Below are 16,113 nucleotides of genomic sequence, written 5' to 3'. Positions count from 1 at the left end.
GTTCATAAAATACACCATTATCATTTAAATAAAATGTTTTGTCTTTTCAGGTTAAAAAAAAAATACAGTTTTTCTAGACCCATCTGTCCCACCTAGGATCATAGGTGAATCAGGAGTTAGACAAAAGTTTCATGAAAGGGACAATGCATCAAACATGTGATGGTAGCAAACATAGGTTCTAAATGCATGCTGCTACTGCTAAGTCGCTTCAGTCGTGTCTGACTCTGTGTGACCCCATAGATGGCAGCCCACTAGGCTCCTGTGTCCCTGGGATTCTCCAGGCAAAAATACTGGAGTGGGTTGCCATTTCCTTCTCCAATGCATGAGAGTGAAAAGTGAAAGTGAAGTCACTCAGTCATGTCCGACTCTTAGCAACCCCATGGACTGCAGCCCACCAGGCTCCTTTGCCCATGGGATTTTCCAGGCAAGAGTACTGGAGTGGGTTGCCATTGCCTTCTCCATATATAAATAGAAAACTCTGTGGCATTCATTAAAACTCATCTTGAAGAGCATGTACTGTGTGTGGATCACTTGGCTAGGTACTGGGAATCTAAATGTCAATAAAATAGACCGTGTGAGAGTTTAAAGTAAGTCACAGAAGATAAATACAACTCCCAGAGAAGAGACAAGTGAGGGCAGAGCCTGTGATCAAGTCTAATCCCAGAGTAAGTGCAATGGAAATTAGAATATCAACAGTGGATTGAGTGGATCAGGCTAAAGACAAGAGGAAACGGAATGTTTAGAGCAGGCATGAGGCTGAAAGGATGGGGGTACTATCAGGGACTAGAGGAAGTTGCAGCCTGGGTTATGATCACAGGAGGGAGAGGGTCGGCCGTGAAAGTTGACCCAGGGAGGCGGCAATGCTGGCTTTCTAAATCAGGCACAAGCCTTTGGGTTGAGATTGAAGGGGTTCACCAGGGGTATTTCATGACCTCTGGGGGTTAGAAAGATTATTTTGGCTTTGGCATCAAAAGTGGAAGAAGGAGGCACAATGTGGAGCAGAGAATAATCAAATGACAACAGTGATGACCAAAGACGGTTGACTATGAATGGGGAAACCCTGAACCCAGGAGGCAATGCACAATACGCTGGAAATCAGCTAAAACTACAGACACATTTGTGTGTGGTGTGTCTTGGTGTGTCTTTAGGAGGATGGTGACAATAACCATAAATGAACTGCATTAGTTCTTTGGGATTGTCCTAAAACAGTCTTTTTAGTAAAAATTATTAACCATGGGAGAGTCAAGATTGATAGGTTCATATTTTTGTTGCTAAGTTCTACATCAAATATTTCAGGATGTCATAAAAATATAAAACTGGAAAGGAATGCCAGCAATTATCTCATCCCACCCCCTTTTGTTTATTAATAAGATGAAATAATGTGATTTAAGTTTTAGAGCTTATTGGTGCCAAAAATGAAGTGAGAATTTTCATCAGTAAAAACAGTATTCAAAAGTGGTTATAGTATTTCCTTTATTCCAAAACTGTGGAAGAATATACTTTTTAAATATTCATCTTGATCTTTGAGAAATATGAAGCAATGTGGGGAAATGTGGAAGGAAACAGCATTAGTGATATTTGTGAGAAATAAACTGAACTTTAGGAGTGCTTATTATAAATGTTTTGAGGATACTGTACTATTGATAATGACAATGAGAAAATTATAATAATATGACCTTCTCCTAACTAACCGTCTCAATATGAAATCACATCCCAAAGTGAATTCTTTCAAAGTTATGAAAATAGCAGGCTTCTGACTGAAGGTGGAGGAATAGTATTTCTCTGCTCATCATTTCCTCTCTGAACCTAAGTAGCAAGTAGAATAAGAAACATGCAGGAAAATGGGGAGTTATGTCATCTTTTATGGATCCAGAGGGTATCTATCACCGGAAAGAGCAGTGTAAGTTCAGGATGGAAGCATTCAGTGACCAGGAGGACCAGGTCAGGGGGATCAGCAGGAAGGTGTGGGGCTCTGTGTTTCTCTCCAGTGGAGTTTGCGAGGTTGGCCCTCGGTTTCCTCTGGGGATTGGTTCCAAGACTCCTCCACCTTGAGGTGGTCAACCTTTGAGGATGCTCGAGTCTGTGATATGAAATAGCGTAGCATTACATATAGCACACATCCCCACATCCTTCTGCACACTTACCTCTTGATTACCTGTAATGCTGCCTAGTAGTTGCTGAAGTGCAGCAAATTCAAGCTTTGATTTTGGGAGCTTTCCAGAATTTTTCTGCTGAACGTTTTTGATCTGTGGATCAATGAACGTTGGTGAAAATGTTACAAATGTCAGACCAAATGCAGGCCCCTTTTGCCCAACTTAAGCACCAGCACGTCTTCTCACATTTTCTTTTAGCAAATTCCCACAGCCAGGAGAAGCTTCCTTCTTGAGAGATGAGAGAGTTTAAGACCGAGCGGGGGCCTCTGCAGAGCAGAGAGGAGCAGAGGTGCTGAGGCGAGCAGAGTGCTGGCACCCGGTCCAGTCACTCCAGTGGTCCTGTCGAAGGCCTGGCCATCCATGAACTCTGATGCTCTAGAAACTCGGTTCTCACTCTCTTGTGTGCTCACTACTGTTTTTTCAGGTCCCCTGACACCAGCAGTTCCCACCCCAAGACTTCACACCAGTCTCCTTATCATCTTTCTTCATCAGTCTTCTTGTCTTCCTATAACCAGAAAATTAATAGAATAAAAATAAACCAGTTTCCCAATAATTTTATACTACTAAAATTAGAGAATACATTTTTCCCTTTGGACTTCCTAAAGTTATTATCTCGCTAAAATGCAAACAATATTCTCAACAACATTTTAAAGAAATATTTTTCAGCAGCCTGGAGCAATAGACTCTGTCTTTTAACAACTCTCAGTGTATGCCAGTAGCATGATTCTGAAGTTTATATCAGTGATGAGAAGTATGTCACGAGAACTAGAAAGTGGCCCAACCCTGACCTAATGAAAGACATACCTGTTCTAGAAGAATAAACTGCATGGATATAGCTTCATGCCCTTATCCATAAATAGAGTATCTTAATTTAAGTTGTATTAATTTGCTGGAGCAGGCTTAACAATGTACCACAGACTGGGTGGGGCTGAAACACAGCAATTTCTTTGCTCACATTCCCAAGATCCAAGTGCTTAGCAGGTTGGATTTCTTCTGAGACCTGACATCTTGGCTTGTACATGACTGTCATCTGGCTGTGTCCTCACAGAGTCTTTCCTGTGTGTGCAAATCCCTGGCGTCTCTTCTCCATGTAAGAACATCAGTCATGTTGGATTGGAGCCCAGTCGTTACAACCCCCTTTAAACTCAGTTACTTCCCTAAAGGCCCTGTCTCCAGGTAGAGCCATCCTGGGGCTTAGCATTTCAGGGTAGGAATTAGGAGGAGATAAAATTCTGTCCCTAGCATCTCTGAAGAATAGTTGATTAGCAGTTAATTCAATATTGTATGCCCAGATAAGCCCTTGCTATGCAGATATGCTGTGTTGCCAAATTAGGACAGAGCCATATGCTTGGATAAAATGACATTACCGTATAAGATGAAATGCTTAACAAGAACACAGGCCTGGGTAGAGGCAATGCCAGCTCTTTAGAGGTGACCTAATGAAGTACTGTGGGCCAAGCCAAGATGCTTTTCCAGAAGCAATTTTGGGCTCGCTCTAATGCACAGATAATTGGATAATCAAGTGCCCAAATGTTGAGCCTAATTGTAGAGCAAAGTTGACAAAATTAGCCTAGAAAAAATGTTTACATTATGCACAGCTAAATGCCCATTTCAATCCAGAAATCATCTTTGTGAAGTAGGCACAAGATAACTGTCTTAGCAGATACAGTAAACCCAAAATGTTTATCTTTAGTTTTCTGTAATAAATGTTATGTAGTAACACTGTGCACTGGTAGAGAAAGTCAACATACGACCTCTGTCTTAGTAAAACAGGTACAGTGTAGTCATCTTTAAGCGCTGTGACTTCCTAGCTGTGAGAAGAACTGTCTGTAAAACACATTTGGAGGAAACAGCGAGTTTATGGTCTCAGACTGTTAACTAAAAGCGTGTGAAATGCTATCAGAAACGATAGCTTCATTTTGGTACAGTTAATATCTCCTTAGGAAAATAAGAACTAACAGAGCAGATAATTTATTAACTGGCTTCCTGGTTTCTAAAGTTAAAATCCCCTTTTTTTTTTTTTTTTTCCTTTTCTTCATTGTGTACCTCTCTCTCTTCTTTCTGGTGGGCCATTCAAATGTGCTCTCTGGCCATGATAATGCACATGACCTGGGAGTCAGCAAGTTGAAGATTCCCTGTAAATTGTCAACTAGTCCAGCAGCAGATGCCTTGCATGGCAGAATAAAGATTCTGCCGTGATCTTGACGGCAGAATTCAGAAAGAATAAAGAAATTGTGAAATGGCTTTGGTTCATGATACTCTCAGGCATTTTTTTAGTTTTTTACCTAATCTGTTACTTTGTTGCTTTTTGACTTCTCTGAAAGTTGTTCTAGTAATACGTTTTCTCTAAAACAGCATTCCCTTTTATTTATCTTTATTTAACTCCCAGCTTATTCCCAAAAGAATTTACAGAAACAGATTTGTACTTTTTTCCCCCTGAACACTGAACATAAACTAACAAGATATTTAAACACTGTACCAGCTAACACTGCCAAACATGTTGAAAATGATTTTATGTTTGAGAGGGGATTTCATTTCCATTGACGTGGTATTTTTGGCAGGCGTCACATTCCATTTCTAATTTTGCTAGCATCTCGTGGCAGATGCTAGCATGATGGGTTATGCAAATGCCACTTTAGAAGACACTCTTTTCCTTTTTCTTCCTACATGAGAGAGTCTGGGAAGTGCTAATATTATATTTACAGGATTCTTCAGAGGTAGGAATGGTTAGGTGACCAGCAAGACACAAAGAGATATAACAGAAATCACTAGATAAGGCCTCTGGAAAAGTATTTTTTTTCCTTCTTCTTGTTAAAGAAAGAACCCCACTAGCTGTCCTTGTGGGGGACTGTGACTCTCTTCTTTCTTCCTACCTTCCCATCCAGCAGCCACTTTGTGCCATGAGACTGCAACCCTTAAGATACCAACCAACATGTTCAGGGTGATGGAAAATAGCAATGAAGAGCCTGGGTTCTTACTGATCTGACCATGGGTCTGTCTTGCACTCCTACATCCATTATTCTTGTTATTTCAGGAAAATAAAATACTCATTAATGTAAGCCGATTTTCCTTGAACTTTTTGATTACTAACATTTGGGTTACCATATAAAACACAATTCACACTCTTTAGTGACAGTTTTACTATGTGCTGTGAGAACAGAAGCTTAGCTTGTATAATGTCACTTATCTATTTCTGTACTTGTTTAATGTATTGGTAAAAAGATGGGGGAATAAATGGAAACAGTGACGGACTTTATTTTCTTGGGTTCCAAAATCACTGTGGACAGTAACTGCAGCCATGAAATTAAAAGACGTTTGCCCCATGGAAAAAGAGCTGTGGCAAACCTAGACAGCAAATAAAAAGCAGGGACATCACTTTGCCAACAAAGGTCCATATAGTCAAAGCTGTGGTTCATCAAGAAATACTAGAATTTGTGATTTGTGGAGGTGAGGATCCTTGGACAACTGTGACGTGCAGGTGGCTTTGGGAACCACTGATGGAGGCAGAGGCAGAGGTCCAGGCAGAAGGCGGGTCTGTTTGCTTCTGCTGGAATCAGGTGTGTAACTTTCTCTACAAGTGTTATGGTTAAGGTCTGTACTCAAAGCTTCTGCCCAACGGGAAAGATAGTAACAATACAGAGCACCTCCAAAACTCTCAGATCTTGCGTTCTGTTATACTCATGCCCTAAGGACCAACTTCAGCTGGTTTCTAAAGTTGAAGGGCTTCTTCCTGTCCCTTTTAACTTGTTTCCTCCTGAAGTCAGGGGCCCAGTAATGCTGGGTCTTCGTTAAGAGGATAGAAATTAACGTGGAAAAGAAGTAGAAGGGTCCTGAGAAGATCCCCTCATTAAGGAACAGAGGGTGGGTAGCAGCCACTGACCTCTGGCCAGTCACTTGGCTTGTCTCTGAGTCAGACGCCACCACCCCCCTGCCACCTCCCGCCACCTCCCAAACACTGCCCTTGGCTGAGTCACTCTGGACCCAGTCTAGCTGCCTTGTGACCAGAATTCTTGGAACTCCAATTCAAGCCTTTTCTACATGACTTGCAGGATAAGTGCTGTGGGCTGGACAGAAGTAGTTAAAAGTTCAGGGTCTCTTTTTCCTTCGACAGTTTATCTTCATTTTAAGGGCATTCGATGTTTAATATTGACTTCCGATTATCTTTGATGAGACAGATGTCTCACAAAATGCCCTGTGATGGTTACTTGGCACAGTCTATTCAGATTACTAGACTATGGACTTCCTGAAGGGGGTAACTCATCCCTGGTTCTAGTACCCTAGCACGCAGGGCATGCTCCACAATTTAAAACATCAAAGCATTTATATATGGTATCAAGAATCCTGCTTGCAGGGCAGCAAAGGAGACACAGACATAAAGAATAGACTTTTGGACTCAGTGGGAGAAGGAGAGGGTGGGATGATTTGAGAGAATAGCATTGAAATGATACATTACTATATGTAAAATAGATAACCATTGCGAGTTTGATGCATGAAGCAGGACACCCAAAGCTGGTGCTCTGGGGCAACCCAGAGGGATGGGGTGGGAAGGATAGGATGGAGGTGGGAGGGGGATTCAGGATGGAGGGGACACATGTATACCTATCGCCAATTCATACTGATATATGGCAAAAACTAACAATTTTGCAGTTATCCTCCAATTAAATATTTTTTTTAAAAGTATCAAATCAAATAATGAAGTATTCTTGGTTATTAAGTGAAAGATCTGTCAATCAAACCTAGATTCTTAGCCAATCTGATAGCCTTTTCTATAAACCATGCTGCCTGCATATGCATATATATATATATAAATATGCATTGATAGAAAGTCAATCTTCATGATCATTCAGGATTGCTATTCTCAGCAGGAAAGAAGCTAAAATAATGGAACTGATAACCCAAAGGAAAGTCTTATCTCACAGTGGCATTTAGATGTCCTCTCCCATCTTTATTATGAGACGATGTTTCACAACAATTTAGGGGAGAGATTGATAGTTTATCTGGTTTCTATAGCTCTTACAGCACGATTGTAATAAAACACAATGAAAGAATGAAATCCACATAAAAATCCAGAGACCGTGCACCGCCTGGCCCTGGCCAGCTCGGTGTTTCTGTGTCCTCATCTCTCCCTTCACCGCCTGCGGTCATCTTGCTCTTCCTCACCCTGCCAGGGGCATCCCTCACCCAGCCCTGCAGGTCACTCCTGCTCACCGCAGGTGGGACCATCTCCACCCTTACACCTTTCAAGTGTGTCCCCCCATTTCAAGTCTCTGCCAACATGTTCAGCTTCCAGAAACCTTATCTGACTGTCCCACCAGAAAAGACCCTCTGACTACTCTACTTTCCATCACTCAAACCAGAGTTATTCCTCTTACCTGCTTTCTCTTTCTCAGCACATTTGTCCCTGTCTGGCTTACTTTAGGCTGTTTGTGTATTTTCTGCCAACTGCCCTAAGCTATACTCTCCACAAGACCAGTTGCTTGGTCTGTTCATTTGTTGGTTAGACCTGTAGTTGAAACAGTGAGTGGTGCTCAGAAGAATCTACCACAGGCTAAGCAGTTAGGCAAGAGATGGTAACTCTTTACAGAGAAAAAAAAAAAAAAGGGACACAGGCTGTGTTATAGCCAAAAACTACCTAAGCTTGAGAAGATGTCTCAGTTCCTTTTAAGTAATAACAAAGCACCAAGTGTCCACTTTGTTCAGGGCACCATTTAACTATCAGTAAGTCCAGGGAAGATAAGCCTTATCATTCTGGAAAAAGTAACAGTGTAATGAAGTAGAAAGACAGGTCCATATCCAAATAGGACCAGATAAGACTTGTTCTTAAACCTCTACAGGAAAGCTACCTGTAAACCCCAGGGTAGGGAGCAACAGTGCTCCAGATTATGAGGCTCTGAAGAGACTAACCAAGAGGGACATTCTAGAAAGAGAGAGGGTGGTGTCTTTGATGGGAGGACAGTGTGGAAGCTTGATGTGTCCTGGGAGGCTCAGGACTCCTCTGCTATTGGAAGGAGAGAATCCTTGATGGGGTGGGAGGCACAGAGGTTGACACAGTGGTTTCCAGTGTGTGGAAATGCACCTGCTTGACATGAGTGGTCTCTAAGAGACACAGACACCTGTCAGGGGGGTCTGCTGTAGGTGCACTCCTGTGGATGGGTTTGGAGAAGGCAGGGTAGTTCCCTTGAGCATGGAGGAGGAGATGAAGAAGTAGAGTCAGAAACAGGAAGGTCCTGCTATGTGGACAAGTCACCAAGCCAGGATACTTAGCTGTGCAGAGCCGTCCAGGGGAACTCAGTTATTCCTTAAAGCAGCGTTCATTCATCTGCACCTCTTCTATCGTGTGTTGGGGTCAAAGCAGATGCAAAGATGGCACTAAATGTGAACAATAACATTTCTCAATCGGTGAGCAGCCTTACAGGGAAGCTGTGCACTAATCATGTGGTAAATATCAGAGAGCAGCCATGACATTTCAGATTAAGGACTGGCTTTAATGGAGTGACTTGTAGATCAGTAATTGTCAAGTGGATATGGCTCACCTTAATGGTTTTAATGTTCTTTCTCAGAAGTGTGACTGATAAGTCTTTGTTATAGCAGACTCAATTTCAGTTTCAATATTTTGGTTTACATGTCAGTGAATACTGATATGGAGAAGGCGATGGCACCCCACTCCAGTACGCTTGCCTGGAAAATCCCATGGACGGAGGAGCCTGGTTGGCTGCAGTCCACGGGGTCGCTAAGAGTCAGACACGACTGAGCGACTTCACTTGAACTTTTCACTTTCACGCATTGGAGAAGGAAATGGCAACCCACTCCAGTGTTCTTGCCTGGAGAATCCCAGGGACGGGGGAGCCTGGTGGGCCGCCGTCTCTGGGGTCGCACAGAGTCGGACACGACTGAAGTGACTTAGCAGCAGCAGCAGCAGCAACAGAATACTGATAGGCCAGGAAAAGGTGAGTTCTGATACATTAAAAAAAATTAGTGGATCCCTTAGGGAGTTCGGGATAGGCATATACACTCAGTTATATTTAAAATAGATAGCCAACAAGCACCTACTGTATAGCACAAGGAGCTCTGCTACATGTTGTGTGGCAGCTTGGATGGGAGCAGAGTTTGGGGGAGAAAGGACATATGAATGTGTATGGCTGAGTCTCTTCACTGTCCACCTGACACTATGACAACATTGTTAATCAGCTACACACTGATATAAAGTAAAAATAAAAGTCTAAAAGAAAATTAGTGAGTCTAATTACTCATTTATTATATAAACATTTATAGGTATAGCATGAACTGTCAAATAAAAATAAAATATATTAGAGGTGAGCATTAAATATGTAATGTCAATGTAGTGTAAATGTTTAGATCAGTTATAAAATTAGTATTCAAAAGTAATACTTTATAAAATTTAGAAATATTAATCAATATGAAAAATATTGAAATAACATTATTGTGTACTTTTAAAAATCACTGTCAAAGAAAAACATATCAATGGGAGTGCTATTGAGTCCCCAGTAGACTTGTTTACCAGTGACCCCAACTGCTAAAAAGGCAGCATCTGAGAAGGAGAGAGGAAATAATTGCAACCTAGTATTTCCCTTAGACTCCTCTTTATCAGATCCCATTTCTAGAGTGATCATTTGGAAGAGATATTTGACTGGCTTTTTTTCCCCTCTGGGGGCTTCAGTGTTTTCATTGATAAAAGACTATGGTTTCTAAGAAAGCATGAACACAGCAGGATCATTTTTGACATCTGACATTTTGTTCCACATAGAAGGGGGCTTGATGCGGTTACTGTATTGATGTCAGCCCGGTCTTATTCTTCCTTTACTTGTTTGTACTGGTTCAGACAATACATGACCTAGATGTACTCTCAAGTGAAGGCAGTTTGACCTCCAAGGGACATTTCTGAATCTGCATGGATTCTGTCACAGGTACTTGGGGCTTAAGTGATACAGTATGCAGGGGTCAAGAATACAAAATGCCCAAAAATGCTCCCCAAGGGAAGTTTCATATTCTGTGGCTGATGAGTGGGTCCAGCTCTTCTATGCAGACTTACTGATAGTGGATGTTACTTGTCCAATGCTAGTCCCTGGACTTGGCATCGCAAGTCCCTGCCAAACTCTTAAAAAAGGACTCACCAGATCCAGGTTCTGCTCCAGGCCAGCCCTGGCCTTATGTCTGAGTCAGGGAGTACCAGTATCTTTGGTGGAGATGAAGCGCCACTAGACACTCTAAACCCTCAACATGGGAAGCAGAAAGACCTTCCAGTGTGTAGACACAATGTGTCTACAACCAGTTTATTTCCATGCACTCTGCAAAGTCAGGAGTTCCCAGACTCAGTTAATGTAGAAAGCAGTATTCCCACAAATGCTGTTAATTCATTTCACTATAAAAAGTAATGAGCCTTAGCATCACAGAGGCAAAAAGAAGCATCTAGAAGTCTAAGGTTTGCTAATAATCATAGTGATAGCTCATATTATGAGCCCTATATGCCAGGACTTATGTGAATTATACAGTTTAACTCTCACAGCCGCCCCGTGAGGTAGAAAGTAGTAAACTGAGGAAGTGAAAATGGAGACTTTTCAAGACTAAATTCTATCAGGTGGCCCAGCAGAGCCCAGGAATTTCCAAACCAAGTCTGGTGTTCTGATTCCTGACCTCAGAGCTGAGTCCTTGGCCAGGACCCTGGGCTCCTGACCCCTATTCCACTGACAGGTCCCATCAAATGGAAGCTCTTGCATCAGCTGCTTGTATATTTTGGAAATTAATCCTTTGTCAGTTGTTTCATTTGCTATTATTTTTCCCCATTCTGAGGGCTGTATTTTTTCCTTGTTTGTAGTTTCCTTTGCTGTGCAAAAACTTTTAAGTTTAATTAGGTTCCACTTATTTATTTCCAGTACTGAGGGAGGTGGGTCATCGAGGATCATGCTTTGATGTGTGTCATTGCGTGTTCTGCTTATGTTTTCCTCTGAGAGTTTTATAGTTTCTGCTCTTACATTTATGTCTCTAATCCATTGTGAGTTTATCTTTGTGTATGGTCTTAGGAAGTGTTCTAATTTCATTCTTTTACATGGAGTTGTCCATTTTGAAGAATTTCATTCTTTTACATGGAGTTGTCCATTTTGAAGAGACTATTGAAGAGACTATCTTTGCCCCATTGTATATTCTTGCCTCCCTTGTCAAAAATAAGGTATCCATAGGTATGTGGGTTTATCTCTGGGCTTTTAATCTTGTTCCATTGGTCTATATTTCTGTGTTGTGTGTGTGTGTGTGTGTGTGTGTGTGTGTGCGTGCACCAGTATCATACTGCCTTGATAACTATAACTTTGTAGCATAGTCTGAAGTGATGAAGATTGATTATTCCAGATCAATTCTTCTTTCACAAGAGTGCTTTGGCTATTTGGGATCTTTTGTGTTTCCATATGAATTGTGAGAGTTTTTGTTCTAGTTCTGTGAAAAATGTCATTGGTAATTTGATAGTGATTGTACTGAATCTGTAGATTACATTTAGTAGAATAGTAATTTTCACAAAATTTATTCTTCCAACCCAGGAACATAATTTATTTACAGATCAATACAGAAAAACAAACAACCCAATTAAAAAGTGGGAAAATGACCTAAACAGACATTTCTCCAAACAAGACATACAGATGGCTAATAGACACATTAAAAGATGCTCAATATTGCTCATTATTAGAGAACTGCAAATCAAAACTACAATGAAATATCACCTTACACTGGTCAGAATGGCCATCATCAAAAAATCTGCAAACAATAAATTCTGGAGAGGGTGTGGAGAAAAGGGAACACTCTTGCACTGTTGGTAGAAATGTAAATTAGTACAGCTACTATGAAGAACACTGTGGATATTTCTTTAAAAAGATAGGAATAAAACTGCCATATGACCCAGCAACCCCACTACTATGTGTATACCATGAGGAAACAAAAATTGAAAAGGATACAGATGTTCATTGCAGCTCTGTTTACAGCAACTAGGACATGGAAGCAACCTAGAAATCCATCAACAGATAATGGATAAAGAAGCTGTGGCACATTTATACAATGGAATATTACTCAGTCATAAAAAGGAATTTGAGTCAGTCCTAATGAGGTGGATGAACCTAGAGCCTATTATACAGAGTGAAGTAAGTCGGAAAGAGAAAAACAAATACTGTATACTAATGCACATATGTGGAATCTAGAAAGATGGTACTGACAAACCTATTTGCAGAGCAGCAGTGGAGACACAGATGTAGAGAACAGACTTATGGACTTGGCTTGGGGGAGGAGGGAAGGAGAAGGTGGGCTGTGTAGAGAGAGTAACATGGAAAAATACATTACCATATGTAAAATAGATAGCCGATGGGAATTTGCTGTATGACTCAACGAACTCAAACTGGGTCTCTGTAACAACCTAGAGGGGTGGGATGGGGAAGGAGATGGGAGGGGGGTTCAAGTGGGAGGGGACATAGGTAAATCTATGGCTGATTCAACATCAAATCTATGTTGATGTTTGGTAGAAACCAACTCAATACTATAAAGCAATTATCTTTCAATGAAAAATGAATAAATTAAAAAATAAGGTATTTTCTGTTATAAACCACCAGTCCAGATTGCCTTCAGTCAATGAAATTTGGTTCAAGGTAATCCAAGCATTAAATTCAAGTAGATCCATTCCTGCCTTTGTTCAGCTCAGGTTCATCCACTTGTACTCCAAGGCTGGTCCTTAAGGAAAAGTGTCCTCCAAGGCTTTCTTGGCCTACATTGCATCCAGGAACATTTTAGCTCCCATTTAACTGATACTATTTAGGCCGTCTTTTTAATCTGATGGCCTGAGCCTTCAGGAGAGCGTGATGAACTTGTTTGCACGAAGTGCCTGGTTTGGTTTGGTTTTGTGTTTCTTGTGCTAATTTGCTTCAAAAACAGATAGGCTGATATCCTACATGTTGAAGTTTTACCATCATTATATTACCAGCTGATTTCACCTCTCTGATACTCTTGAACACTCAGAGGTAGAGTTTCTTCTCCGGAGGAGAATAAGCCATCTTTGGATAGATCTCTGAGCTTAGACAGGTTCCCCACAAGGCAGGAATGTACCTGAAAACCACCCAGAAATTCAGCTGAGTCACTTCCACAGACTTTCCAAACACTGAGACATCATCAGAAAGCATTTATGTTGCTACATCTGAATTTGCTGTTGCTCACAGCAAGACGACAAAGTGCGAACACATGAAGAATTCAGAAAGGACCGTGGACTGAGAGATGCATCTGTGAGCCAAGCACAGAGAAACCTCCCTGAGTTGTGGAAACTTATACTTCTTCTGCCTCCACTCCCAGCCCGGCAGAGGGTCTTCGGAACTTGTACTCGGATCATGTTGTGTATCTTCTGAAAACCCTATAAAATCTTCCCATGGAAACCCCCTAGGCAGCTCTGGCCGAGCCCCTCCTTTCCTCTGTAGACCACCCATTCCCCAGCATCCTCCTTCAGGTCCGGGCACCCTGGCCTATGTCTCCTTCATTATCTCACAAATTGTTACCAGTTCCCTCTATGTAATGTCAGCCCTGTGCGTGTGGGAATTTTGTCTTGTTTGTCCACTAACCTCTTTACCTAGAACAGAACCTGACGCATTGTTGGCCCTCAAGAAATATTTTTGTGTGAATCAATGAATAAACATATTTCAGTTAATACATCCTGTATCATTAACATTTGTGACACAGCCAAGTTGAAATGTGTGTATAATATGGTGCATTTGTATCCGCATGTCATTACAATCATGTGCTAATGAAAAGAGCCTTGATTCCACATATTTTCTTTTCATCTGAAGACCATGAATATATTCATTTTGTTTCCTAAATGAGTTTTAACACCAATTTAAGGCAAAGAATATTCAAATGGATATATTGATTTAAATATTCAGTAGGGAATGAACCATCTTACTTGTGTGGTTTACATTAAAAAATACATCAATTAAAACAAAATCAACATTTACATTTTAATGGCAGCGGTTATGGACAGCATGAAGAAAAGGTGTAGACCAGGAAGAACCATATATTAATTTTAACATTTGCATGATCAACACATCTGTGTAGCTTTGTGTTTCCTTTGAAAGAAAAGTTTAACACTTTTCTCTAAAATTTGAAGTATATATTTTTTCTGGCTTCGGCTAAATAAATATTAGATGAATTGAAACTGTTTATCAAAACAATGAAAAAGTCAATCGCTGTTTACTTTCTAAGCTGTTGAAAACGTTCACCATGTTTTCTCAATGGTCCGCTCATCTGTCCTCCTTTCAGAAATTGAGAAGGGGGGCTGTGGGGACCCGGGCATCCCAGCCTACGGGAAGCGGACCGGCAGCAGCTTCCTCCACGGAGACACACTCACGTTCGAATGCCAGGCGGCCTTCGAGCTGGTTGGGGAGAGAGTCATCACGTGTCAGCAGAACAACCAGTGGTCTGGCAACAAGCCCAGCTGTGTATGTGAGTACTCTCCTGGCGGGGTCTGTTCCAAGCTGTCCCAGGGGGTGGGAGAGGAGCAGGGGATGCCCTGAGCGGGGGCACAGCATTGACCAGAAGCACTCAGGGGTCCTCGAATGCAGCTCTTCTTTCTCCACTGACTTAAAACCAGTCAGTGATGTTTTTACTACCAGACAGATACACTGTCAATGAGAGCTTTCCACGAGCAAGGTCCACAGAGCATCACTTCCATCCAGAGGGGCTGATGCCAGCTCTGCGAGCCATCCGTGGACAGGGCCTGGGGTCTTTGCAACCTAATAATGTCCTGTGATGGCTTCCCTGAGTAGAGTTCCCTGAGCTGTACAGTAGGTTCTCGTTAGTTATCTATTGTATATAGTATCAGTAGTGTGTGGGACTCCCCAGGTGGCCGAGTGGTAAAGAATCCCCCTGCCAGTGCAGGAGATGCAAGAGATGCAGGTTTCATCTCTGGGTTGGGAAGATCCCCTGGAGAAGGAAATGGCAACCCACTCCAGTATTCTTACTGGAGAATCCCATGAACAGAGGGGCCTGGTGGGCTACAGTCCACAGGATTGCAGAGCAGAACATGACTGAGCACACAACACACAAAATCCTGTGACACTTAAAACACAATTGTGAGCTTGAAGTGATGTCACTGCATTTCAGTGGAAGAATTGCCTGCTTCCTCCTGTTTTTTGTCCTGTTTTTAGTTTATTTTTTTAAGGTTCTCATTAGTTGTTTATCTTATATATAGTGTCAATAGGGTATATATGTCAACCCCAATCTTCCAATTCATCCAACTCCCTCTTCCAGCTTTGGTGTCCATATGTTTGTTCTCTGTGTCTGCGTCTCTGTTTCTGCTTTGTAAATAAGATTGTCTGTACCAAGTTTTTTTCAGATTCCACATGTGTCAATATACAGTATTTGTTTTTCTCTTTCTGACTTATGTCACTCCATATAATGGTCTCTAGGTCCCTTGTAAGTGATTTAACAAGTAGAAAAGAAGGACTACATAGAAGATTGAAAAACAGATTTTTTTTTATGACTAAGTATAGCAATAACCTGGAAACATACAGAAATAATGTAAAATAATAAGCAAATCCACACCCTAGAAATAAGTCCAATAGATGCTCCCTCCCAAAGAATATGTTTATAGACATATATAAAACATATATCTTACTGATTTCTCAATACACATTAAGTAAATATTTCAAGAGACCTTTATATTATCCACCAGGATTTGGTCTGATTTTCCAAGTTGTTCTTTAATCATTGTTACCCTGTAAATGACTTAAAAAGTAATTTCAAAAAATGTGCTTTAAGGCATGTGCAAAATTTAAAATGAAAAATAGGGAACTGATTAGAATCAACCTTGTTTTCTGGAAATTGTCCTTATGAAACCAGCATAATTTTTCATATTAATATTTGCTCTTCTGAAGGCAGAAAGTTATAACAAGAAATCTTAATATTTGCCACAAGTTTCAGTCAACTTGAC

General features: G+C 41.2%; 1 protein-coding gene across 1 annotated transcript in view; it reads left to right on the top strand.

Moving 5' to 3' along the window:
• The window catches only part of LOC104985211 (CUB and sushi domain-containing protein 1), a 559,353-nt gene that overhangs the window by 61,628 nt on the left and 481,612 nt on the right, over positions 1 to 16,113 (top strand). Inside the window, exon 3 of the mRNA XM_010835275.1 lies at positions 14,442 to 14,624. Within this exon, the coding sequence (XP_010833577.1) occupies positions 14,442 to 14,624 (183 nt within the window). The remainder of the gene's footprint in view (positions 1 to 14,441; positions 14,625 to 16,113) is intronic.

This window comes from Bison bison, unplaced genomic scaffold (genome assembly GCF_000754665.1).
Source record: "Bison bison bison isolate TAMUID 2011002044 unplaced genomic scaffold, Bison_UMD1.0 scf7180017864040, whole genome shotgun sequence".
Classification (NCBI taxonomy): Eukaryota; Metazoa; Chordata; class Mammalia; order Artiodactyla; family Bovidae; genus Bison; species Bison bison.
This window is presented reverse-complemented; position numbering and strand designations above follow the sequence as displayed.